The sequence below is a fragment of the Sus scrofa genome, chromosome 12, assembly GCF_000003025.6.
Source record: "Sus scrofa isolate TJ Tabasco breed Duroc chromosome 12, Sscrofa11.1, whole genome shotgun sequence".
NCBI lineage: Eukaryota > Metazoa > Chordata > Mammalia > Artiodactyla > Suidae > Sus > Sus scrofa.
The window spans coordinates 50,149,215-50,172,595 of NC_010454.4; the positions used below are offsets into that span (position 1 = coordinate 50,149,215).

General features: G+C 51.1%; 3 protein-coding genes across 12 annotated transcripts in view; 1 reads left to right on the forward strand and 2 right to left on the reverse strand.

The window, feature by feature from the left end:
- ZZEF1 (zinc finger ZZ-type and EF-hand domain containing 1) overlaps positions 1-6,044 on the reverse strand; it is a 113,769-nt gene extending 107,725 nt beyond the window's left edge. The window contains 1 exon segment of the mRNA XM_021067699.1: positions 5,668-6,044. Within this exon segment, the coding sequence (XP_020923358.1) occupies positions 5,668-6,021 (354 nt within the window). The 5' untranslated portion in view covers positions 6,022-6,044.
- LOC100520452 (neuferricin) lies at positions 6,002-22,311 on the forward strand. 7 transcript variants are annotated; one of them, XM_005669123.3, is made up of 5 exons: positions 6,271-6,830; positions 9,894-10,034; positions 11,984-12,170; positions 12,911-12,957; positions 13,958-22,311. In XM_005669123.3, the coding sequence occupies exons 1-5, from the start codon at positions 6,581-6,583 to the stop codon at positions 14,065-14,067; spliced, it is 735 nt and encodes a 244-aa protein (XP_005669180.1). In that variant the 5' UTR covers positions 6,271-6,580; the 3' UTR covers positions 14,068-22,311. The 7 variants fall into 7 exon arrangements, with proteins under 7 accessions (XP_020923354.1, XP_005669183.1, XP_005669180.1 ...); XM_021067697.1 differs by having other exon boundaries at positions 6,273-6,830; positions 14,648-22,311; XM_021067695.1 differs by lacking the exons at positions 6,271-6,830; positions 12,911-12,957 and adding an exon at positions 6,002-6,251 and having other exon boundaries at positions 14,648-22,311.
- The window catches only part of ANKFY1 (ankyrin repeat and FYVE domain containing 1), an 83,903-nt gene continuing 79,266 nt past the window's right edge, over positions 18,745-23,381 (reverse strand). The window contains exons 25-26 of one of the 4 annotated variants that reach the window (XR_001299971.2): positions 22,396-22,973; positions 18,755-22,227 (exon numbers count right to left, since the gene is read on the reverse strand). Coding sequence is in view for 2 of the 4 variants with exons in the window: in XM_013981229.2 (XP_013836683.2) it covers positions 22,841-22,973 (133 nt within the window). In the remaining 2 variants the exon portion in view is untranslated. Of the gene's footprint in view, positions 22,974-23,381 lie in introns of all 4 variants that reach the window. The other 3 variants (XR_002337325.1, XM_013981229.2, XM_021067694.1) reach the window with 3 other exon arrangements.

Sequence of the window (23,381 nt, forward strand, 5' to 3'; positions counted from 1 at the left end):
TTTCCTCCAAATTCAAAAGTGATTAAGGACCTTTTTAAGTTTTCACTAAAACTGTATTTAACTATTTCCTCCAAAGGCAAGAAATATCTTAATAAAAGGTTACAGATTGAGCATAAAATACAAGGTTGGAGAATGAGAACTGTACCATATTCAATCCATCAAATCAAACTGGGGGCTTCATGGGGAAAACACCTACCGAATGCTGGCTAGGAGCCGGTACAATAAATAAATGAGTAAAAATGGTCCTTCCCTCTGACCTTACAACCCAAAGAATTTCACAAAGTAGGCACCAGAGCACTACATTCCCACCGGGAAGCCGTCTGCTATCATCCTGCGCTTGGTAGTTTTTTCCTGCCCTAGAGCCTACAGGATTTTCTGGAAGCATGTTCTATTAAGAGCACAACATCTAATCTTTAATCTCTGATGTCAAGTAAGAATTTAATTTAAACTCTATCCCTCTTCTACATAAGAGTTGATTAAATTCAATATTGTACCCTATGAGCAAATCAGAGTCCTTCTCCGTGGACCACACCCACCAAGAGAAAAGGTGGTTGTACCATAAAATGATAACGTTTCAGACTTTGGTCCTTGGTACAACTCCAACAAGTCCTTTAGGACATCACCTCCAGCAACTAAGGTCACGGGAACGTGAAGGCAAGACGGCGGAGTGGACACGATGGCGACGGGAGCCCAGAGAACCAACGCGTGCAACTTGGACACTCGTACGAATTTATAAATTCATTCTACTAAGACATAATATATACTGATGATCATCTGCTCCACTGTCCTAGCTCTCAGAAAATGAATGAAGGGAAAGGACTCATAATTTTTGTGGCTACTATAAAGACATTTATTACTATTTCACAAAACACTAAAGCTTGTATTAAAATATCATAATTCATTTTCAGAAGTTTAGATGTAGAACTAAGATACAGAAATGCATACTTATCTAAGTCAAAGGGCAGACTTTTTTTTTTTTTGTCTTCTTAGGGCCACATCCGGGGCATATGGAAGTTCCCAGGCTAGGGGTCACATCTGAGCTACAGCTGCTGGCCTATGTCATAGCGACAGCCACAGCCACGACAGATCCAAGCCAGGTCTGCTACCTACACCACAGCTCACAGCAATGCCAGATTCTTAACCCACTGAGTGGGGCCAGGGATTGAACCAGCATCCTCATGGATACTAGTCAGGTTCGTTACCACTGAGCCACAACAGGAACTCCAAGACAGACTTATTTTTAAAGCACATCAAATGCATAGCTAATCTTTATATTCTTGACATTACAAATATAATTACCCCTCAGTAATAGACAAGACAACCACTGTGAGATTATCCCAATTAGGTTTTTAAGCCTTAGCTAAGCCTTCACTTTGAGTCAGAACTGTTCTCTTCAACTAACCAGTGCTAACCAGTGGGGAATCAGTAAATTTAGTACCAAACCAAGCTCCACCTCTCCCTGCCCCAAATCTAATAAAGATAAAGAGGTTTCAAGAAAAAGTCATGATGATTTTCCTCCAATGTGGATTACTCATGCTAGGCCTCCCTTAGCATGAAGGGAAAAACTAAAGAAGTAACGAGGTAGTCCAGAGACTAAAGAAGAATAACCATAGAGAACCAGTTCTACGAAGAAAACAGGGCACAGGATCTGGAGTCAGCAGGCCCACACTTGATCGTTGTGCCAAAACTTAACTTTCAATCTTACTTAGGTGAGTCCCTGAACCCTGCAGAGTCCTCAGCTTCCTCCTGGGTTTGGTAGCGGTTGTCCCCCACCCGGCTCATGGGGCTGGTCTAAGACATCGGACTCCATGTATCTGAACACGTTGCAGAGAGCAAGGTAAGATAATAGGAATGTGAAAGAAAACTTCCAAGCACACTTTTTGTGAATTCTGTGTATGGATCCTTAATACCCTGTGACAACTCCAGACTGTGCCAGGGATTTTTGGGTTTTTTTTTTAAGTAAAATAAGAACTCACAACATTCCACACATCCCCAGTTCTTATGGCTCTGCTTATGATTCCTTAATGTTTATGTCAGCTTCGTATGTGACTACGATGATTTTGTGTTTCATAACAGGAGGATACAACCATTCACACATTTTTCTTCCCATCTGTTTCGGTTACAGTGGCTGAATGATCTTTGGAGTTCACTAGCCTAAACAGTCCATGGGCCACCTCTAAGGGATTTAAGCTCTCACAGAGCACAATCTTTTCACTCTTGATCACTGAAAGAAAAACAAAAACCAAAACACCCTCGTGAGAATGAGAGGAAATAAACATGACTCTGTCTCAGGCAGTCTTCCCTCCTAAGCTCCAGGCTCACACACCCAACGGTCTAAGATACGCTTCCACGGAGCTGTCTCATGGACACACGAGACTCCACTTGGCCAACTGGAACGCACCTTCCCCTCCAGATCCTCCCTTCCCCAAAATGGCACTGTCATCTTTCCCACTGCTCAATGCCAGAAGCACCCTTGATTCCTTTCTTGTTTTAATCCTCCTCCCACCCCTAAATCTCAAGAACGGCTTATTCTACTTCCTAAATAGCTCTCAAAATTGTGCACGTCATACTATCTTAGCTACCACTACCAGCCCAAGCCACCCAATCTCTTACTTGGACTGTTGTAATAGCCCCCTAACGGGATCTGCCTGGATCCATCTGACCCTCTACCAACTGGTTCTCCACAAGGCAGCCACAACCATCACGGCACTTTGCTTAAAACTTCACTATTTCCAAACTCCTGTTTAACAGATGCTGCAAAGGACTCCCCCAACCTGGTCCCCACCTGCTTCCTAGTCTGGTTCTCCTGCTGCATCCCACCACCTAGCCATGTGAGTCAAAGACTGCTAAACTGTAATCCAATGTCTGTTCTCCTCTTCTTCCATAATTCAATCTTGATTTTTAGCTTAATAAATGGTCATGGAATAAGGATCTTTCCCAGCCTCCCTTGCAGTTAATGTGGTCATGTGACTGGGTTTGGGCCATTGGGATGAGCCATGCCCTCAGGAGAGGTGTTGGCTCCCTTCTTCCTTTTCCCTTTCCTGCCGGATAGACTGTGGAAAGTGAAAGCAAAGGAGTCACTTGGGTCTTTAAGTGGAGGGTGACAGCACAGCAAGACGGACGGAGCCAGGCCCTTGATAACTGTGAAACTGCCAGAGCACTCCGGGACCGCCTACCTGGACTTTTACATCAAAATCTCCTTTATTGCTTCAAGCACTGATGCACTAGGTTTTCTGTCCCTTGAAGCAGTTCTGTAACCCTAACACATCATACCATTTTTTTCAGATGCTCCACCCTCTAGACTTGGGACTTGGGCATGCAACGCCCTCCGCCTGAAACACTGCTAATGCTTTCTGCTCCTTGTCTGCTTTCAGTCCTCAAATCTGAGCTGAAAAGTCTTCCTTGACACCCTAGATGAGGTTAAATACTCCTGTTACTTTTTGTCTTTACTCATCTCCTTGGATAACACTCACCACACCTATTATTGCTGGGTGATGTGTATCTCTTTCAGTACTGGATACTCTTTGAGAGCAAGCATCTGCTTTGCCCACTGTCATCCAAGCGCTTGGCACTCAGCACATGCCCAACAAATATTTGCTCAGTGAATGAATGGGTAACGTCATGGCCCTTGAGTGATTTCTGGACCACACCTCTAGGACTTCTTGGCCTTACATCACAGGACTCTTTTAGCTCTACTTCTGTCAGACACCCTCACCACGTAAACACTTTCTCTCCATTCTCTTTTGGACAACTGTGAAATGCGCCAACTCCTTCAAGAAATCTGCACAGCTCTTCTGACACCATGTCATTTTCTCACAATACACCTAGGACTAGAATGGAAATTATTATGTGTGCTCCTGGAATTCAAAAAAAAAAAAGAGTAGGAAAACGAAAACCTTCACTGTGTCACATGACCAACACCAACATTTTCAAGAGACAGGATGAGTTACAGGTATTTTAAAAGGAAAACAGAAGAAACAAACCACATTACCTGAAGTCTGGCCACGAGGAGGAAAACATTCTTAAAGTATTTTAAAAAACCTCTGGTTTGAAAGTGTACATCACTTTTGAATGGCATCTTGAGAACCTGTCAGTTTACTGCTTTACATGTTCACCTTTCATTGACACTGAATATACTACGTAGTTTACCCATTCTGACAAATTAAGCACCTTTTTGCTACTACACTGTAGAAAGAGGGCCCAGGGGAGTTCCCGTCGTGGCATGGCAGAAACGAATCCTACTAGGAACCATGAAGGTGTGGGTTCGATCTCTGGCCTCGCTCAGTGGGTTTAGGATCCAGCGTTGCCATGAGCTGTGGTGTAAGTTGCAGACGTGCCTCGGATCTGCCCTTGCTGTGGCTATGGTGTAGGCTGGCAGCTGTAGCTCCGATTACCCCTAGGAAACCTCCATATGCTGCGGGTGTGGCCATAAAAAAGACAAAAGACAAAAAAAAAAAAAAAAAAAAAAGAGAGAGAGAGAGAGAGAAAGAAAGAAGCAGGGCCCAGGAAGGAGGTAGCAGGACACAGAACAAACAAACAAACCAAAAAACTCCCCAAGAAATCTGAGTGACAGTTTCAGTTTTGTCAACTGATTCACAGGGCAAGCCTAGATCAGTTCTCTTTTAAACTCTGAAATGAAGTGTTTGGGGGAGTTCCCATTGTGGCACAGCAGAAAAACCTGACTAGTATCCATGAGGATGCGGGTTTGATCCCTAGCCTCACTCAGTGGGGTCCGAGACCTGGCGTTGCTGTGAGCTGTGGTGTAGACCACAGCCAAGGCTCGGATTCAACATTGCTCTGGCTGTGGTGTAGGCTGGCAACTGAAGCTTCGATTCGACCCCTAGCCTGGGAACTTCCACATGACGAGGATACGGCCCTAAAAAAATAAAATAAAATGAAGTGTTTGGTATAGATAATTGCCAAGATCTCTTCTAAGGAAAACATTTTCTTGCCGAATCAATTCACTGTTCATCACTTAGCAGAGATGACGTTGATGATTATGCCCCAAACTGTACAATTACAAGTAGTCACATGAAACCTGGTATTTGCCTATCAGTTTTAGGTTCGAGGGACATTTAAGAGAGTCTAAAACATGGTTCTTCAAAAACCTAAAAGCTAACATGTGTTTTGGAAAAGCCAGTTTTTGTGGTGAGAGTGCCTTTCAGAATGTGAATTTTTCCAGTAAATGTTACTCTCCTCCCACATTTGCTGGGCCCCCACACTGGATTTGGAAGGTGCGGGCTAAAAACCCACGAGCCTATAAAACAGAATGGTTCTCATGGCCACTCCCTTGATCCCTGCACCACATCTTAAACCATTCTGGAGCATGATCACTAAGCTCCAGAGGGCAGCTGAACCAGTGTCAGGGGACAGCGCAAAGGTCTGTACTACAGCAACATGCAGACACATCTAGGCTTGGTCAGTACTTCTGAGTAAGAACGACCTAGGCTTTCTACATGCCCAGTAAAGGTTAAAGAGATTCACAGTCGACCCGCTCGAGCAGGCTGGAAGCGCCAGTATAGGTCCCGGCACACCCTTGCTCCTAGTTTCAGAACCTGCAGACCCTATGGATTCCCGCCTAGGCTCTCCAAAGCCACCACCCACCTCTTCACGCCCTTGGGGATGACTGCCCCTGCCCCCGCCCCACAATCTCCAGTCAGCCCTGACCTCCTCGAACTGCTCGCCCGAGCAGCCGGCGCCACGAGCCTCCAGCACCTCCCGGAACTGCTCCAGGGTGACGGACTCCTCGCCGCGGCCCAGCCGTTCTTCCAGCCAGCGCAACAGCGCGCCGTGGTGCCTAGACACCAGAGACTCGCAGGGTGGGGTGGGCCGCAGCGCAGCCGCCGCCTCTCGCAGCCGAGCCGGCTCCAGCAGAGCCGCGGCCGGGGGCAGCGCCGGGGCCGCGGGGCCCGGGCCGGGGGTCGTGCCGGAGTCCGCGGCCCAGTCTTGGTGCGGGCTCCAGCCTTCGCCCCCGGCGGCTCCCGCCTCGTCTTCACTGCTGTGACTCGGAGCGTTCCCCATGGGGTTTCCGCCTCGGGCGCCCGGCTCGGCCGCCGCCGCCGCCTCCCCGCCACGACCTGTCAACCTCCGACGGCACCCGGCGGGCGGGGACGGGGAGGGGACGACGGCGGCGGCTGCGGCTTCCGGCTTCCTCGCCCACAAGCGAGGACTACTGTCGCAACGACGCCGTCAGGCGGACTCCACCGGCTGTCGTGAAACAGCTAACCGAGGACAGCCGGATTTCCAGGAGGGTGCGTCTCCAGTTATGTCTACGTCATCCCCCAGCCTCCTTTTGCCACCATCTTTGTTGGGGGCGGCAACTTGAGGGCCCAGAAAGCTTGTCGCTGCTCACTTTCTCGGTATCGTTCCACGTTCACTACCTATGCTGGTAAAGTACGAGAAAGAGTTGGAGCTAAGTAGTGACGCTTTTGCCAAAGACTTCCCTTTCCGTGGTCCCCTTAACGACAGGAGGACACGGGAGAGCGCGCGTCGCGCCGATGACGTTGCGGCGGCTCCTCCACCATCTTGGTTGTGGACGGAGGTGGCAACTTCGGAGCAGCGGAGGGGTACAGCTGTCTAAATGCCGAGGCTCGGCGGGCGTGGGCTCTGGCTGGGCCTGGCCGCGGCGGCGGTGGCGGCGATGATCGCTCGGCTGACAGGCTGGTGGAGTCCCCGCGCTGACTTCCGCCTTTTCATACCCGAGGAGCTGGCCCGCTATCGCGGCCGCCCTGGGGACCCTGGCCTCTACTTGGCCTTGCTCGGCCGCGTCTACGATGTGTCCTCTGGCCGGAGGCACTACGAACCTGGGGCCCCGTATAGCGGCTTCGCAGGTATTAGCCGGGCGGCTCCCGCCGTTTCCTGCTACGACGCGGGCGGGTTGCCGACTGCGTTTCATTCATTCACTCATTCATTCGTTCCTTCGTTTATTCATCTGCTTTTTTTTTTCCTACCCACATTTGTCAGACCACTTTGGGGGCCGTTCTCAGATACATCATCGTTCTGGTCTGTTTTGACTCTGGCAGGACTGTGGGCACCTGTTACCTGCCTCTGTCCTGTCTCCCCACCGCTCTTCGTGACTTAGGTTGAACAAATACATCTCTTGCCTGTTGTTCACTCTTTCACCGCCAGTAGAATACCTACTTTGTGCCACATTGCCTAGCTCTCAAGGCAGAGATGAGTGAGGCCCTGGCCCTGCCCTCAGAGTTGCCCTGCTGATTAATCATTTCTATAGTGTGTTCCAATCCAAAGTGACTTTTCTTTCACCCCACTCCAAATTTTCCCTAAGAAGCTTGAATCGTTCTTGCTTCTAGTATAGACGTACTTGTCTGCCTTCCTTGAAAAAGCTTATCAGAGTTCCCTGGTGGCCTGGTGGTTGAAGATCCCACTTTGCTACTGCTGTGGCTGGGGTCACTGCTGTGGTGCAGGTTCATTCCCTGGCCCAGGAACTTCTCAATGCAGTGAGCATGGCCAATAAATAAGTAAAATCCATCCTTTTTAAGAGAGTACAATTCAGTGTGTTTTTGTTTTCATTTTGGCTGCCTGGCGGCATATGTAGCTCCCAGGGCAAGGATCAACTCCAGCTGTGTCAATGGCCAAATACTTTAACCCACTGTGCCCAGAGGGGGATAGATCCTTTGTCCTGGTACTGCAGGAACATGGCTGATCCCGTTGCACCACTGTGGGAGCTCCATCAGTGGTTTTTAACATAGAAAGTTGTGCAAACACCACCACTAACTAATTCCAGAGCATTTTTTATCATCCCCCAAAGATACTCCTTATCTGTTAGGAGTCATTCCCCATTTCCTCCTACTATGCCCCTGGCAACAAATAACCTACTTTTTTTCTTTTTTAGGGCCACACCCACAGCATATGGAAGTTCCCAGGCTAGGGGTAGAATCAGCTGCAGCTGCCAGCCTTTGCCACAGCCACGTCGTGGAATCTGAGCCACATTCGTGATCTATGCTGCAGCTTGTGGCAATACTGAATCCTTAACCCACTGATCAAGGCCAGGGATTGAACCTGCATCCTCATGGATACTAGTCGGGTTCTTAACCTGCTGAGACATAACGGGATCTCCTATTTGTTTTCTTTTTGATAATAGCCATTTTGACAGGGGTGAGGCGATATCTCCTGACTTTGATTTTCATTCCCCTAATGATTAGTGATGCTGAGTATCCTTTGGGAAAAATGTCTCTTCATGTCCTCTGCCTTTTTCTTTTTCTTTTTGGCCACTCCTAGAGCATGCAGAAGTTCCCAGGCCAGGGATCCACAGCAATAACTAGAGCCATGACAAAGCTTAACTTGCAAGATTTTTTTTGGGGGGGGTGGGGGGGTTGATGTTGAGTTATATGAGTTCTTTGTATATTTTAGATACTAACCCTTTTTCAGATGTATTACTTGCAAATATCTTCTCCCTTTCAGTAGGCTGCCTTTTCATCTTGTTGATAGTTTCCTTTGCTGTGCAAAAGTTTGAAGTCGTTTCCTTTGTTTAGTTTTGCTTTTGTTTCCCTTGCCTGAGGAGACATATTCCCCAAAATAACGCTAAGACCAATGCCAAAGAGCATACTGCCTATGTTTTCTCATGGGAGTTTTATGGTTTCGGGCCTTCACTCTCTTGCAGTATCCTTTAATGCACAAAATATAAAATTTTTCACCAAATCCAGTTTATTTTACCTGCGATTGCTTGTGCTTTTGGTGTCCTAAGAAACCATTGCCTCATCCAAGGTCACAAAGATTTACGCCTATGTTTTCTTGTAAGAGATAGTTTTAACTCATATTGATTTGAGACAATTTTATATATGGTGTGTGGTAATTTCATTCTTTTGCATGTTGCTGTTCAGTTATCCAAGCCCCATTAGCTGTGAAGACTATTCTTTTCCTCATTGAATTGATACTCATATTGAAAACCAAGTGATTCTAAATGAGCGGGTTTCATTCAGTCAGTATTTTATTGAGAATTTACCAAAAATCAGGCACAATGGCATTCCCTTCATGGCTCTGCAGTTAATGAACCCAGCTAGGACCCATGAGGACATGGGTTCGATCCCTGGCCTCGCTCAGTGGGTTAAGGATCTGACGTTGCTGTGAGCTGTGGTGTAGGTTGCAGACAAGGCTTGGATCTGGCGTTTCTGTGGCTGTGGCTGTGGCGTCGGCTGGCAGCTGTAGCTCTGATTTGACCTCTAGCCTGGGAACTTCCATGTGCCTCAGCTGTGGTCCTAAAAAAAACCTCGAAAACAACAACAGGCACTACCGCATACTGGGGAATTGATTGTAAAGGAGTTTGGTGTGTTCCTTTCCCTGCTAAAACATGCAGACTAGTGGAAAATACAGACACTAAATAGTTACATAAGCAACGAATGAATGATTTTTGTGACAAGTGTTAAGGAGAGCATCCTGGTGTTAGCAGAGGCCTGATCTAGTGGGGGAGGGGAGAAAGGGAGCGCGGTGGCAAGGCGAGGTGGGTGGCAGCTGGCGTAGGGCCCTGAGTGGCATGTTAAGGGACATGTATGTTGTCATAGGGCAAAAGGAAGCCAGGGAGGATTTTTAAGCAAGAGAATAACACGATCAGTTTGTTTAAAATATCAGTCTAGGAGTTCCCGTCGTGGCACAGCAGCGAAAACAAATCCAATAAGGAACCACGAGGGTGTGGTTTCGATCCCTGGCCTCGCTCAGTAGGTTAAGGATCCGGTGTTGCCGTGAGCTGTGGTGTAGGTTGCAGACGCGGCTTGGATCCTGCGTTGCTGTGGCTGTGGCGTAGGCCAGTGGCTACAGCTCCGATTCAACCCCTAGCCTGGGAACCTCCATATGCCGAGGGAGCGGCCCAAAAAATGGCAAAAAGACAAAAAAAAAAAAAAAAAAAAAAAGTCAATCTGCTGGAAGCATGTCTCCTACAGGCCGAGATGCATCCAGAGCGTTTGTGACCGGGGACTACTCTGAAACAGGCCTTGTGGATGATGTATCTGACCTGTCATTTTCTGAGATGCTGACACTCCAAAACTGGCTTTCATTCTACGAGAAGAATTATGAATTCATTGGTGGGTATTCTCCAGGCCATTTCCATGGCATTCATTTATGTGTCCCGCAGTTTTTTTAAGGGGTGGAATTCTTCGGGGATTGGACTCCAGGTTAAAATCTGAAAAACACCCATGGCTTTTTCACCTTAAACTCTGGTTGTTAGTGTGGCGCTATGTCCCAGAAGGAAGAGACCGGGGCACCTCGTTCCTTCACTCATGGCATCTTGGGAGAGGCTTGTCCAACCTGTGGCTTTGGCCTGTTGCCTCAGAACCTGTTGAACAAGCAGCCCGGGTGGGGGAAGCTTCCCTGTCTCACTGCATTCCAAACCTGTGGCTTCAGCACACAGGCAGGAAGGCTCAAGGCCTCTTTGCGTGTGGTCTTGACAAACACCCACAACAGGAACTCCCAAAACCGTCTTTAGGACACTGTTAGGTAGCTTCTCATTTAAGAAGCAAGCGCAGTGCCCTACACAACTGATGTGAACAAATATTTGACGAGCATTACCTTCCATCTGGGAAACAATTCATGTAGGACAGACAGAGGCTAATATTTGCCTCCTTAGAGGACAAAATCAGAGGTTGCGGGTTTGATCCCTGGCCTTGCTCCGTGGCTTAAGGATCGATCCGGTGTTGCTGTGAGCTTGGTGTAGTTCTCAGATGTGGCTCAGATCCTGTGTTGCTGTGGCTCTGGTGTAGGCCAGCGGCTATAGCTCTGATTCAACCCCTAGCCTGGGAACCTGCATATGCTCCGGGAAGTGGCCCTAGAAAAGGCAAAAAGACAAAAAAAAAAAAAAAAAAAAAATAGAATCAGAAAAGTCAAGAGAGGGAGTTGGACTCGAGAGGATGATCTTATTAATCCTGGGTTCATGAACTCACCCTGGAATCTTAGTTCTCAGGGACTGAAGAGGTTGGGCAGACACAGCTGGGGAAGGTGTGACTGCTACCTCCTCCTTGGTCGACCCTTCAAGTGCTTTCTGCTGCTTCTCTTGCCATGTGACAGGTGCTGCTTGGGAAGGCCACTTGCACTTCAGGACTTGGAGCTGAAGGTCCCTGCACCTAAGGAGAACTGCCCCCTGCTTGGCTCTGGCCTACAAGCTCACTGACCACTTGGCTGGCCACTGCCATAGCTCAGATCTTAGACATTCTCTCAGGGATGGAGATTTTAAACTAAAACCAAGAGTTCCCTGGTGGCTCAGTGGGTTAAGGATCCAGCGTTATCACTGCTGTGCTCAGGTTCCATCCTGAACTTCCACATGCCATGGGCACGACCCAAAAAGATCCCCCTAAAACTAAAACCTGTTTCCTCTCAGTGTGGCTGTTGAAGGGCGGAGCCACAAAAGAATGGTGAGAGGAGAGAATGAGCCTGGGGCCAGAGCCACTGACCAGCTCGGAGACTTGCAGCTCTTCACCCTCCCAGTCTCTCCCGGGACCATGGGAGCACCCATTCCTCTCCAGAGGGGTCACGAGGATTACACAACCTTGGTAAAATGCTAGCACAGCTCCTGACACTGAGCGAGCGCTCAATGAACGACTTATCATTTATGTTCTATAAGACAAAATAATTCAGTGTGGGGAAGCTCTGAGCCACAAAACGTTAGAAGGTAAGCCATTCATTCGTCAATGAATGAATGAACACCTACTGTGAGCCTCCAGCACTGGGGAACATTTGAAAAGTGAGTCCCAAGAGGTTCTGCCCTCGGGGAACTCAGAAGGGAGACAGGGTTCATAATTTCTGCCCTGGAGGACTCTACACCTAGCACAGGGAGGCGTCTGTCTGGAGTCGTGGGAGATGCGGAGAGGCACCAGGATGGGAGGCAGCACGAGTCCCTCCGGTCAGCTCGTCCTCAGTCAGCAGCCAGCGGGCTGCGGCAGAGCCTAAGGCACAAACGCTGGGACTCAGCCCTACTGGCGCCGCTGCAGACGCCCAGGCTCCCTCCGCTGTACTGACGTCAGCTCTCCTGTTACCACAGGAAGGGTGAGCGGACGCTTCTATGGCCAGGATGGGCTGCCCACCCCAGAACTGACCCGGACAGAAGCCATGATCGCCCGAGGCGTGCAGGCAAATAAGCAGGACCTGGAAGAGAAGCAGAGGTTCCCCCCGTGCAATGCCGAGTGGAGCTCCGCCCGGGGCAGCCGCCTCTGGTGTTCCCCGAAGAGGTACGTGGCTTCCTCCTGCTCCTCCTGCCCCGCGCCCACATCCCACCGCCTGGTCACCCTGTCTGCCTTGCTGAGTGAGGCCATGAGCTGACTGTTCATCTAGGGGAACTTTGTCAAAATACCTGTGCTCTGGGATAGGGATTCCCAACTTCAGCTGCAGGCTAAGATCCCTAGGGACTTTGGGAGTTCCCCTCATGGCGCAGTGGTTAACGAATCCAACTAGGAACCATGAGGTTGCGGGTTTGATCCCTGGCCTTGCTCAGGGGGTTAAGGATCTGGCATTGCCGTGAGCTGTGGTGTAGGTTGCAGACACAGCTTGGATCCCGTGTTGCTGTGGCTGTGGTGTAGGCTGGCGGCTACAGCTCCAATTAGACCCCTAGCCTGGGAACCTCCGTATGCCGCAGGAGTGGCCCCAGAAAAGGCAAAAAGACAAGAATGGGGCCTCACTCTAGACAGCTGGATGAGAATATGAGGGTTGAGACCTGGGCAACTGCTTTCTCTTTTTCTTTTCTTTTTTTTTTAATTCCCCAAAGGCCCTGCTGAAGAGCCCTTGGTCTGGGAACGAGAAGGCATGGGTGCTGTTTCTTGCTGGCTGTGGCCTGTCCCTCCATCCAGGGGGCTTCGTCTCCTCTTTGTCAGCACAAATCCTTCCTGCCAACAGGAGGGGGGGCGCGGGGGGCACTGGCAGTGATGCCCTGAGGAGCTGTCCTAAAAACCCTGCAAATTCTACATAATTCCAGGAAGTACTGGCCAAACGGAGGCGTCTGTTCCTGTAAGAAGAAAGTGGGTGAGCAGATTAGGATAGATGCCTTGGGGAGGATTCCAGGTTGGTTTGGGGAGGCTGGAGAAAACACGTTTTTCCTCCTTTACTCCTGAGGCCAGCCTGGACTCAAATGCAGTTCACGTCCCCACACCTCCTTTACCTCCTGGGGCGGGGGCGGGGGGTGGCGTCGGGGGGAAGATGCGGAAACTAGATGGCCGCCCTCCCCGGCCCAGGCTCCAGGGCCTCACAGTCAGAGCCCCGCTCTGTCAGGAGGGGCAGGGAGGCTGCAGGGTAAGGAGACGGCTCCCCTGCGTGCTCACCTGGGCAGAACCCCCCTCTTCTGCCGGAAGAGGCCATGGCTTTTGGCGCTCCTTGAGGTACTTGCTTGTGTGGACGAGGACAAGCAGCCAAAGCCACCAGCTCTCTCTAGGCCCAGTCACTGTACCCATCACACACGTCCTCTGCCTTCACTCAGGGGAGCGGGAGTAAAGGTAGCAGGAAGGAAAAGAGGAAAAGCCCTTTCTCTCCTGGCCAGTCTTCAGGAAACTGGGCTTCTCCAGGGTTAGCGTGTTTCCAGAAGGAGGGAGCAGGTAGGACCTGGCCTGCACGCTTCAAGGGCAGGAGCTAGGGCCGAGATGGTCCTTGCTGGGATGCAAGCCTGAAGCAGGAAGGCTCCCAGAGGCCTGTGTGCGTTCAGATGCTGTCCTTGCTCCCTCGGAGGGCCTGCTCCCTCCCCTTTCCCCAGAGCCCTCATCTCTGTCTCTGTAACCCCGTCCCGCTTTCTTGACTGAGTTGCTTAGGCTCTGCCTTCCCCACAAAGCTCTTCCAGACCCACCCCAAAGAGTCTGGCCCGTCCCAATCCCTCAGCCCAGTGCACGGCTGTCTGCTCCCTTTAGACTGGGAGAAACGAGCCCCCAGAGCAGGGACTGGGGGGAGGGGATGGATGGCCGCAAGGAGGGGAAGAGGGACCGGGAAGGGAGACAGTTCTGCGCCCCAACGCTGAGGTGGGGTGTTTCTCAAACAGCGCGTGATCCTGGTCCAGGCACTGGAACCTTTCCGGGTACTGGTTCCAAGAAGCTCATTTCCCATTTCCAAGGCTTGTGGGACCACTGGAGACCGAACTCATTGCCCTAGGATGAGTTAGGGCCCTCTGCCCGTGATAGGAGGCTGCTCCGCTGTGCTGGGCCAGAGCTTGATCCTCCAGCTCTGAAGTCCGGAGACATCAAGGACCAGGCCTGCGCAAGGGGCAGGAAAGCCTGCACGTGCACCCGGGCCTCCCAGAGACGGCTGACCCATCGGGCCTTGGCTTTTCCACCCTCACCCAAGTGCCCCAGACGCTAAGGGCCAGACACAGCCCCACACTGGGATGTGGCGGGGAAGGGAGAAGAGAGTCAGAGCCGGACACTGCTTCGGAGAAGCTCCCAGGCCAGGGGCGGAAAGCCTTTCACAGGCGTTGCCAGCAATGCAGGGAAGCCGTGCTGCCTCCTAGGAAGGCATGGAGCACGGGCGGGGGCCACAGCGAAAGGACCGTGGCCCTGCCCTCAGAGCATGAAGGCCTGGTGACCACGGCAGACCGCCGCCCCAGGAAGCCCCCAAGATGGGAAGTGGGCTGGCTTCTGCCTTTCACAAGCCCTGCCTCACGGCGTCCTCTCCCCTTCCCAGAGAAACGCAGGAGTGCCTGCTTTTAAGAAGTTCTCTTTCATTCTCTCCCTAGTGGAGGTGTGAGCAGAGACTGGACTGGAGTCCCCAGGAAGCTGTTTAAGCCAGGTGCCAAGGAGCCCCACTGCGTGTGCGTGAAAACAACCGGCGCCCCTAGCGACCAGACGCCGGACAGCCCCCCACACAGGAATCGTGGGGACTTGGACCACCCCAGCTTGGCCGAGTACCCAGGCTGCCCACCCCTGGCCACCTCGTGCTCCCTCCCCCTCTAAAGTGGTTCCCTGTATGCTGCCCACCCACCAAGAGCCCTGCCTGGAAGCCTAGTGGCTCCTGACCTGAACCAAGAGGGCCTGGAAGGAGAGGAGCGTGGCTGTGCTCCGCGAACGTGACTGATGCCGCCTCACTGTGACTCACCATTCTGGTGCCTGAGGCCACAGCTTGGCAACCTGCCGCGTACCATCAGCCTGTTTCCGCCACTGCGCCCTTCATCTCCTCGCCCACCCGCTTTGGAGTCCGCAGGTGTGAGTGAGCACACACAAGACCAACTCAAAACTAGCCGGCTGGACACACAAAGAGGCGGGGAGCCCCGGGAGCTTCCTTCCAAGACTTTGGGACCGCCTAGATCAGCTGTGCCCTGTCTCTAACTCCCAACCTGGTCGGGGGATCGGGGGCACTGGCAAGAGAGACCCCGTCTTTCCCTTACACCTCCGAAACAAGCAGACACGTCCAGAAAAGTCGTGTAAATTAACGGTGTCGCCTAAACAAGGTCCTACTCCCCGTACAGCACGGGGAACGATCCTTCATCGGCATCTTGTGATGAACCACAGCGGAAAGAACGGGTAGAGGCGTGGCGAGCTACAGACAGCTGCGTGACTGAGCCACTCTCTCACACACTGCAGGTCGACTAAACTAAAATGGGGAGGAAAGGTGTTAACCCTGTTCCGGTCACTGCCGGGACCCCCGACTTCGACGGCCTTTCTGTATGTAAGCTCTCTACCGGAAGGCTTTGGTTGAATTTACAACCGAAAGCCACACTGAGTGACTCTGAGCTAGACCACTTCAGCAAGAGGTGAAAACAGGATAGGCTAATTCGAGAAATGGAAAAGCCTTTACTTGTATGGATGCAGCAAATCCAGCTGCCTCGGAACAAAGCAACAATTTAAAAGCAAGGGTGTTGTTTCTCTTTTAAACATTTAAGAATAGGGGTGGTGTGGCTTTGTTTTGGGGTTTTTTTGTCGTCTTTTTTTGTCTTCTTAGGGCCACACCTGCAGCATATGGAGGTTCCCAGGCTAGGGGTCCAATCGGAGCTGTAGCTGCCGGCCTACACCACAGCCACAGCAACACCAGATCCGAGCCGTGTCTGCGACCTACACCACAGCTCAGGGCAACGCTGGATCCTGAACCCACTGAGCAAGGCCAGGGATCAAACCTGCAACCTTATGGTTCCTAGTCGGATTCATTAACCACTGAGCCATGACGGGAACTTCCAGGGTGGTGTGTTTTCAAAAGAAGTCTGCATTCTAAGTAAAAGATTTCACTGCTTCGACACAGACACTGGTTAGCACCACAAAATTTGGGCAAGGCTGCCAAGTGCAAAACAAGCAGCCTCAACAGTTCAAGGTCACCTGTCATCTACACCAGACAGCATTCATGCCCATCACCCCCTGGTTTCTAGTGAAGCAGCCAGGGGCAAGGAGTGTTCCTACCTTAGCGATAAGGAAATGGGTGCAATTTCAGGTGCACCATCTCCTCATCTGCGCCGTCACCTCACTTCCCAGTCCCTGCGGCTGTTCATCGGAACGTTCTCTCCCCCTCCTTTCTCTTTTTTCCTCTCCTTTGTCATTAATCCCACTCGGTGGCGCTCCAGCTTGGCTGACCAGACAGGGGAGGGACCCCCCCTTGGCTGGTGGGGCTCCCCGCCCTCTGCCCACAGCCGTTGCTCAGGCCTGGACTCTGCTCGGCCCCTTGGCTGCCCGGCGCCTTCGTCACCTGCCCTTCCTGCACCTCCTACCTCTTCAGGCCCCGCTCCCCCTCTCAGGACACGTTCAACAGCTCCCATCCTTCACTCCCTCAGGCCACATTTCTCAGAAGCACCGTGTCGACTTCCTGCCCCAGCTGAGCCTTTTGGAAACGCTGCCCGTGCTCAGGGTCTCTGCCCCTCAGCCCCCATTCACTGTGCAGCACGGTCGCCTGGTCTCTGCCCTTCCCTGCTTGACAGCGGCCTGAACTGGCCAACCCACAGCCACCTGCCCTGATCACCCGCCTGACCTGTCATATCTGAGGGCCCCCCGGCTTTTTCCTGACTTCCCTTATCTCCCCGGGTGTCCCCCTCAGCCTCCCTAAGACCCCTCTCCTCCACGAGTCCTTCCCGCCAGCTCCTCTTACTCCACCTTCTGCGGCCACTCAGACTGCCGGACCTGCTATCTCGTCCAGGCGGCCCCCGGACGCCAAGGTTTTGGCATGCGATCTGCACCTTCTCCCTCAGCACTCCACTCGTTCCGTGGCACAGTCGCACCATCACCACCTCTAAGTACCAGTCACACCAAGTGAGAAGCCTGGCAGTCATCCCCGAGCCGCTGCTCCCAGCGGGTCTCCAGGGCCTGGCAGCCCCACATCTGGAGTTCTCCCCTTCGCACCCCCTCATCTAGGCCCAGTTCTCCCCTCGAGGCAGTCCTTTCTCACCTGGATCCCTACAGGGGTCTAAACGCGCCCCTCCAGCCCATCCTCCCCACTGCCCAGTCATCTTGACGGGTGGGCATTCTCCACAGAAACCTCTTCCCTGGCTCCCGTACCCGTAGGCATCAGGCACTAGCTCTGCAGCAGAACACGAGGCCCTTCGATGGCCCTCTCCTCTCAGCACCTGGAGTGCTCCCACCACCCCTGGCCCCCATGCACCGCTGCCTCGGGCCTTCATCTCACTGCATTATGCCTAAGACTCCCTCACCCAGGCTGTCCTTCTGCCTAGAATGACACTTTTTTTTTTTTTGGTCTTTTTGCCTTTTCTAGGGCCACTCCCATGGCATATGGAGGTTCCCAGGTTAGGGGGTCTAATTGGAGCTGCAGCCACCAGCCTACACCACAGCCACAGCAATGCAGAATCCAAGCCTCATCTGCAACCTACACCACAGCTCACAGCAACGCCGGATCCTTAACCCACCGAGTGAGGCCAGGGATCGAACCCGCAACCTCATGGTTCCTAGTCGGATTTGTTAACCACTGTGCCACAACGGTAACTCCCAAAGAACTTAATAAAGACACAAAGCAATGAAGCTGAGCCTAGAACTCAAGGTTCTTGTCCTGATTCACTGCTGTCTTCATGCTTCCAGTTTGGTATGTCTCTGCCCACCCTGGAGCAGGAGCAAACAGCTGGTCCAAACTAGGGGTGAGCACAATGGAAGACAGGTAAAGGAAAGGAAAACAGTAGTTCAAGAAAGCGTGAGGGCCAGGCACGCTGCTAGATGTGTACAATTTGCACGGGGGGCTTATGGATCAATAGATTTTAACTTGTGAAATTCTAAACTTCCTTAGTTTTCTCCGAACCTCACAGTGCTGGTCCTCCCTTCAGATCACAACCAGCAGAAACCTCACCAAGGGCGGATCCTCTGGAGTTGCTCCCAGATAATGGAGTCAGAGAGGGAATTTCCAGAGCCCCTCGAGAGAGCCGCGTGGGGTCGGTGACAGAGACTGGGTAGCTAGGATCAGACACGTCACCATCAGCCGAAGTCTGGCCAAGAGCACAGTACATGCGGGCAGCTGGTTGTTATGCCTAAAAAAGCTACTTGTTTTTCTTTTTTGGCCACATCTGTAGCATATGTAAGTTCCCCGGCTAGGGGTCAAATTGGAGCTGCAGCTGCAGCTGCAGCCTAAGCCACAGCCATAGTCTGCGCCACATCCCCAGCAATGCTGGATCCAAGCCACATCTGCAACCTACACCACAGCTTACAGCAAAGCTGGATCTGTAACCCACTGACCAAGGCCAGGGATTGAACCCCCATCCTCACAGAGACAACGTCGGGTCCTTAACCTGTTGAACCTCAATGGAAACTCCTAAAATAGCTACTTTTTGACTGCTGTCAATAATGTGTTTCTGAAAAGCACTGGAAATCCAAATTTTCCGAGAGAGTAGTGGTTTAAAAAATGTATTCACATGTCAAGAGTTTAAAGTTTGTTTGTTTTTAATGCTTATTGGTACTTTTTGCATTAAAAAGAACTACAAATGTGTTATTAAGATTTCCAATTTAAATGCACAATTTTACCTCATTTTATTTATAAGGAATTATTACAGAAAATGCAAATATCAGTATTTGAAAAATACATTCCATTACACAGACTCCAAAGAAACGATGCTGATACGCGCCATGGTCCTCTTAAGATGCCCTTGCCCCACACCGAGCACCACCCGGATGGCTTGGAAGCCAAGGTGATCAACCCGAATGTGTGCCTGCTGTTTCTGCCCAGCCCCTCCCCTTGGTATAGCACACAGGTTGTCATGGTAACAGCCAGCTCCACACATCTGCCAAAAAGGACATTGAGCCATTAAGTCGAGCAGGCTGCCAACTCAAGACTCCTTAGCTACAGAAAACCAACGTTGTCAGTTGTAACAGGTTACTGCATTATTTATGCCACACACAAAAAGTAACTGTACAGGCAATGATCTTCCAAAGAAAGTCTTTAAGGCATCTATGATAACTTCTGGAAATGTAACAAGTGTTTAGTTTTTATCTTGTCAAATAATCAGCTCTTCTCTAAATTACTTGCACAAAAAAGGGGAATGTGGCTTCCAAACCCCTTCAGAAAGCTGTTTCCCCTCTGCTCCCTCCCCTCCACAGCACAGGCTGGGGAGCTCTGGTGCTTCAGATCTGCAAGGGCTGGGTTTGCCAGCCTTGGGCCCGGTTCTCCCGGGGCTGGTCCTGAGGGAAGCAACCCTAGGTCCTGGAAGAAAGCTTGTTTCAGAAGCTCCATCACGGTCTCAACCTGCAAGCTCCAAGGGGGGCTGTCACCGAACCGGTGCATTTACCTGCTCATGTCACCATCGCCTGGGGGGTGGGGCTTAGTCTGCCTCTCACGCCTAAGCATTATATAGGTCAATGGAGTTTTTTCTCCAGATTAAAAAAAAAAAAAAAAAAAAACCAAAAAGCTGGATGGAGATCAAGGCTCTCCCCTGCCCCAAGGCTCTTCTTCCACTTCACGCCTGCGGACAAGATGAGCACACTGTTCCCTACAAGGTGGGAGACACGAATGGGGAGGGGTGGGGAACCCACATGCAGGCCGAGTTCCGCGCAGGGACCCCATTCAGGGAGAAGAGTGAGACGCTGAACAGGGCGGTCACAAACAACCCAGGGCTCTGAGGTAGAGGACTGACAGTCACGGGGACCCCACTCCTGGAGAGAATATGGCAGGTGAACCGAGCAATCTCGTCTGGCCTCGACGAAACTGTAACCGGGGTGGACAACGCACAGCAACAAGCTCCGAACAGAACACACACGCTAATACCTCCTTCAGTGAGACACCACTAAAAAGACAGCTGCAAGTCAAGAAGTCCTAAGGGGAGGCACTTAAATTTGTGGAAAATTCCTGTGTTAGAGGGTCACTGCGAGATCGTTCTAGCCATTCCATTTATACATAGCACAGGGTCTGTACCCTCCTCTTAAAAAGAAAAGAAAAGGCTGTTAAGAACACACTGTAGCATAAATCTGGGGATGAGCAAGAGGCAGTTAAAAGCTAAGTGAGGGTCACATGTTGACTGACGCGACACGTTAGAGGTCCGTAGAGTTCATTCTTCCTGCTCTACTCATTTACAGTTGGCAACTTTCTGGATAAATAAAATTGAGATGTTGCTATTAGTAGTACTTAAGCTATGGGTTCAAACTTCACAAGAACAGCTAGGCAGTTGTAGGATCAAGTGTGACAGCCTGGAGAGCACAGAGGGGACAGAGAACATGCACAGCCCCCCCCCGCCCCCGGCAGCCACCACTGGAGGACCCTGCGGCACGCAGCCCCGTGCACGTCGGCACCTCAGGGAGATCCGAGACTCTGGAAAGGTGCTCTTTCTAGAGCTCCAAGAACGCACCCCCAAGCCAATGTGGAACTCACGCCATGTTCCCCCCACCCCATGGCGGCTAAGTACCATTGCTATCCCTGGACTCCACGAAGAAAAAGGAAGTTTGACTCAACATATTTTAAACATGATTTGAAGTGCGATTAGAGGCAAGATTGTTACTGGAACTGGTAATGGTGGGGCAGGGACAGGACAATCAGCCTCATCCCTGACTGAATTCCTGCCCTCCTCTCTCCACCACAAATGTTAAAAGAACAGCTATAAAAGTACCGACCACCTCAATGCCTATCTGAAGCATAATTATCTTTCCAGTTAAAGAACCAAGCCACCTAACTAAGGCCTACTTCCTCGGGCCCTGTTTAGGCAACAGAAAATGGAAACTGACCGCATGTTTCATATGGTCAGGTGTTTGCCAAGACTAGTTGTTTTTCTATAAAAATTCTATATGAAATATGTCACAGACTTTAGGGGACAAGGAAACCCCTCTAATTAATTTTTTCCTTGAAACACTGTGCACAAGCTCATATTAACATAGAAAGCATATATATCTTATAAATCACAGAAATATTAAAAAAAAAAGTAGCACTCTGGTTTATCAGCTCATTTTACACACATTTTTAGGCAACAGGATATGTAAATCTCCAGCAACCCGGAGGACATCCCGCTATCCAAACAAAAAACCAGCCTGTTGCAAAAAAACATTTAGTCCCTGTTATACATGTATCCATACTTCATGAATGCAAAAAAAAAAAAAAAAAAAAATGTAGTGGTTATTAAATGTCTGAAAAAAACAGTATGTATGGCTGAGACTGTTAATCTCTGAGTGTAACTACAACACATATGGTTCATCTCAGAGTTTTGTTTTTATCTTTTTTTAAAGCAGTGGTAGAAGTTTCTCTTCAAATGTGCATATTTAAAGAACTGGCCAAACGTTCAAAAAAATGAAGTGGGTTAATGGGTTCATGTACATACCAGCAGCCGCTAAGGCCTGATAAGCTCTGGGGCCTCACTCAGCACACGCTGGGCCAGGGCCTTCGGCTGCCGGCTCTCAGGGGCGGGACAAGCGACACAGAACTGGGACCTGGGACCGACAGCACGCACGGCACGACCGGGAATCGTTCAGCAAGAAGCCCTCGGGCGAGGAGATGGGACCTGTCGGCCCGAGGTCAGAGAGTCCCCCTTCTCCTCGCTTGGCCCGTGAGACTCTCTTGCTCGACACGACACTCGGCAGGAGTTTTCCCTTTAAGACTCAGTGTGAGCTGAGGTCCGGTCAAGGCTGATCCTTGACATCGCCGGGGCACAGATGCAGGAGGGGTCTGTTGAATATGGATTTTTAAATTGGAATCGGCAATAACGCAGCTATATAAAAAGTGCAGTACACTCTGGGTGCATCTCCTCCAGCGGCGCCCAGCGGGAGATGAGAGGACTCCGGGGACAGGACACAGCGAGATGACAGGAGGAGACGGCTGCTCGGAGGTGGCGCGGCCAAAGCGCAATCCTGACACCCGAGCAACATGAATACTGGTAAAGCTTTCAGTTGTTAAGGCCACAAGTTTTTCAGCTCTCATCTTTGAACCCTGTTTAGAAAGATTTCACCTTTTTTTAAAGGGGTAGCTCACTAAAAATACAGCTTAGCTTTTTCCAAAAAAAAAAAAAAAAAAGAGAGAGAGAGAGAGAGACTTCAGGGCAAGAGGATCCTATGATCTTTATGAAAACATTGTGCAGAAAAGTCCGCAGCCACTTACCCTGGAGTAAAGCCAGCTCTCGTCGAGCCGCTGGGCGCGCCAGCTGCCGTACGGACGGTCAGGCTCTGCCTAGAAAGTCCGTCCAGGCAGGAAGACTTCACGAACGCTCTGAGACAGACACCGGGCTACTGGAAGGGAAATGGTTTCCGAAGTGGCCTTGGATGTTGCTAGCAAAATGGGGACTAATTCCTATCACACTGACCACCTAGGCTACATGGCCTGGTCCAATTAATGAGACAACTCGTGACCTCGATCACAGTCCGACACACAACAATCATACAGAATCATTTGAAGAGATCGATCACGCCATTTGGTCCTTAATTGTTCCAGTCTGTTGCCGCGGGAGGACGACTGCCAGCTCCTGCTCTGGGCGGGTCAGGCTGGTGGGCAGAGCAGCTGCTGGGGAGGCGACCGAGGATGTGGCCTGGACCTTCCTGGGGGCTCACTAAGAGACCCCGCCCAAAGTGAGCACATCAAAGCAGATGTTGCAAACTCGCACGGGCTTGTTCAGATCAAACTTTATAATAGGAATCTCCTTGGTCGAGCATTTATGGCACAGAAGGCGTCCGCAGTGACGACTGTGGAAGCAAAGAAAGGCTGTGAGAGCGGCTGCCCAGGAGCCACCCACGGCTGCGGCCAGCCCCGCCCCTCCAGCCTCGTCAGACCCACGAACGCACAGCCCGCAGTCCCTGAAGACAAAATTCCTGACAATAACTAGTTAAAGTGATCCTGAGGAGCTCCGCAAGATCCAAAGAGAGGCTCTGCGAGAGCCAAAGGAGAGCCTCACAGCAAGGGGAGTGGTGCCTCGGTTCTCAGCAGAGCGGCCGGGGCCCAGGCCAGAGGCACCCTTCCCACCAGGGAGCAGCCCAGCCCTGCTTCACTGCGGGCAGGGAGCCTGGGGAGGCCTGACAGGCTGCGCAGACCGGGAACACGGGCCTCAGCACACAGTCACCAGTGTGGGTGCCTGCTGGCCTCCCCACATCACT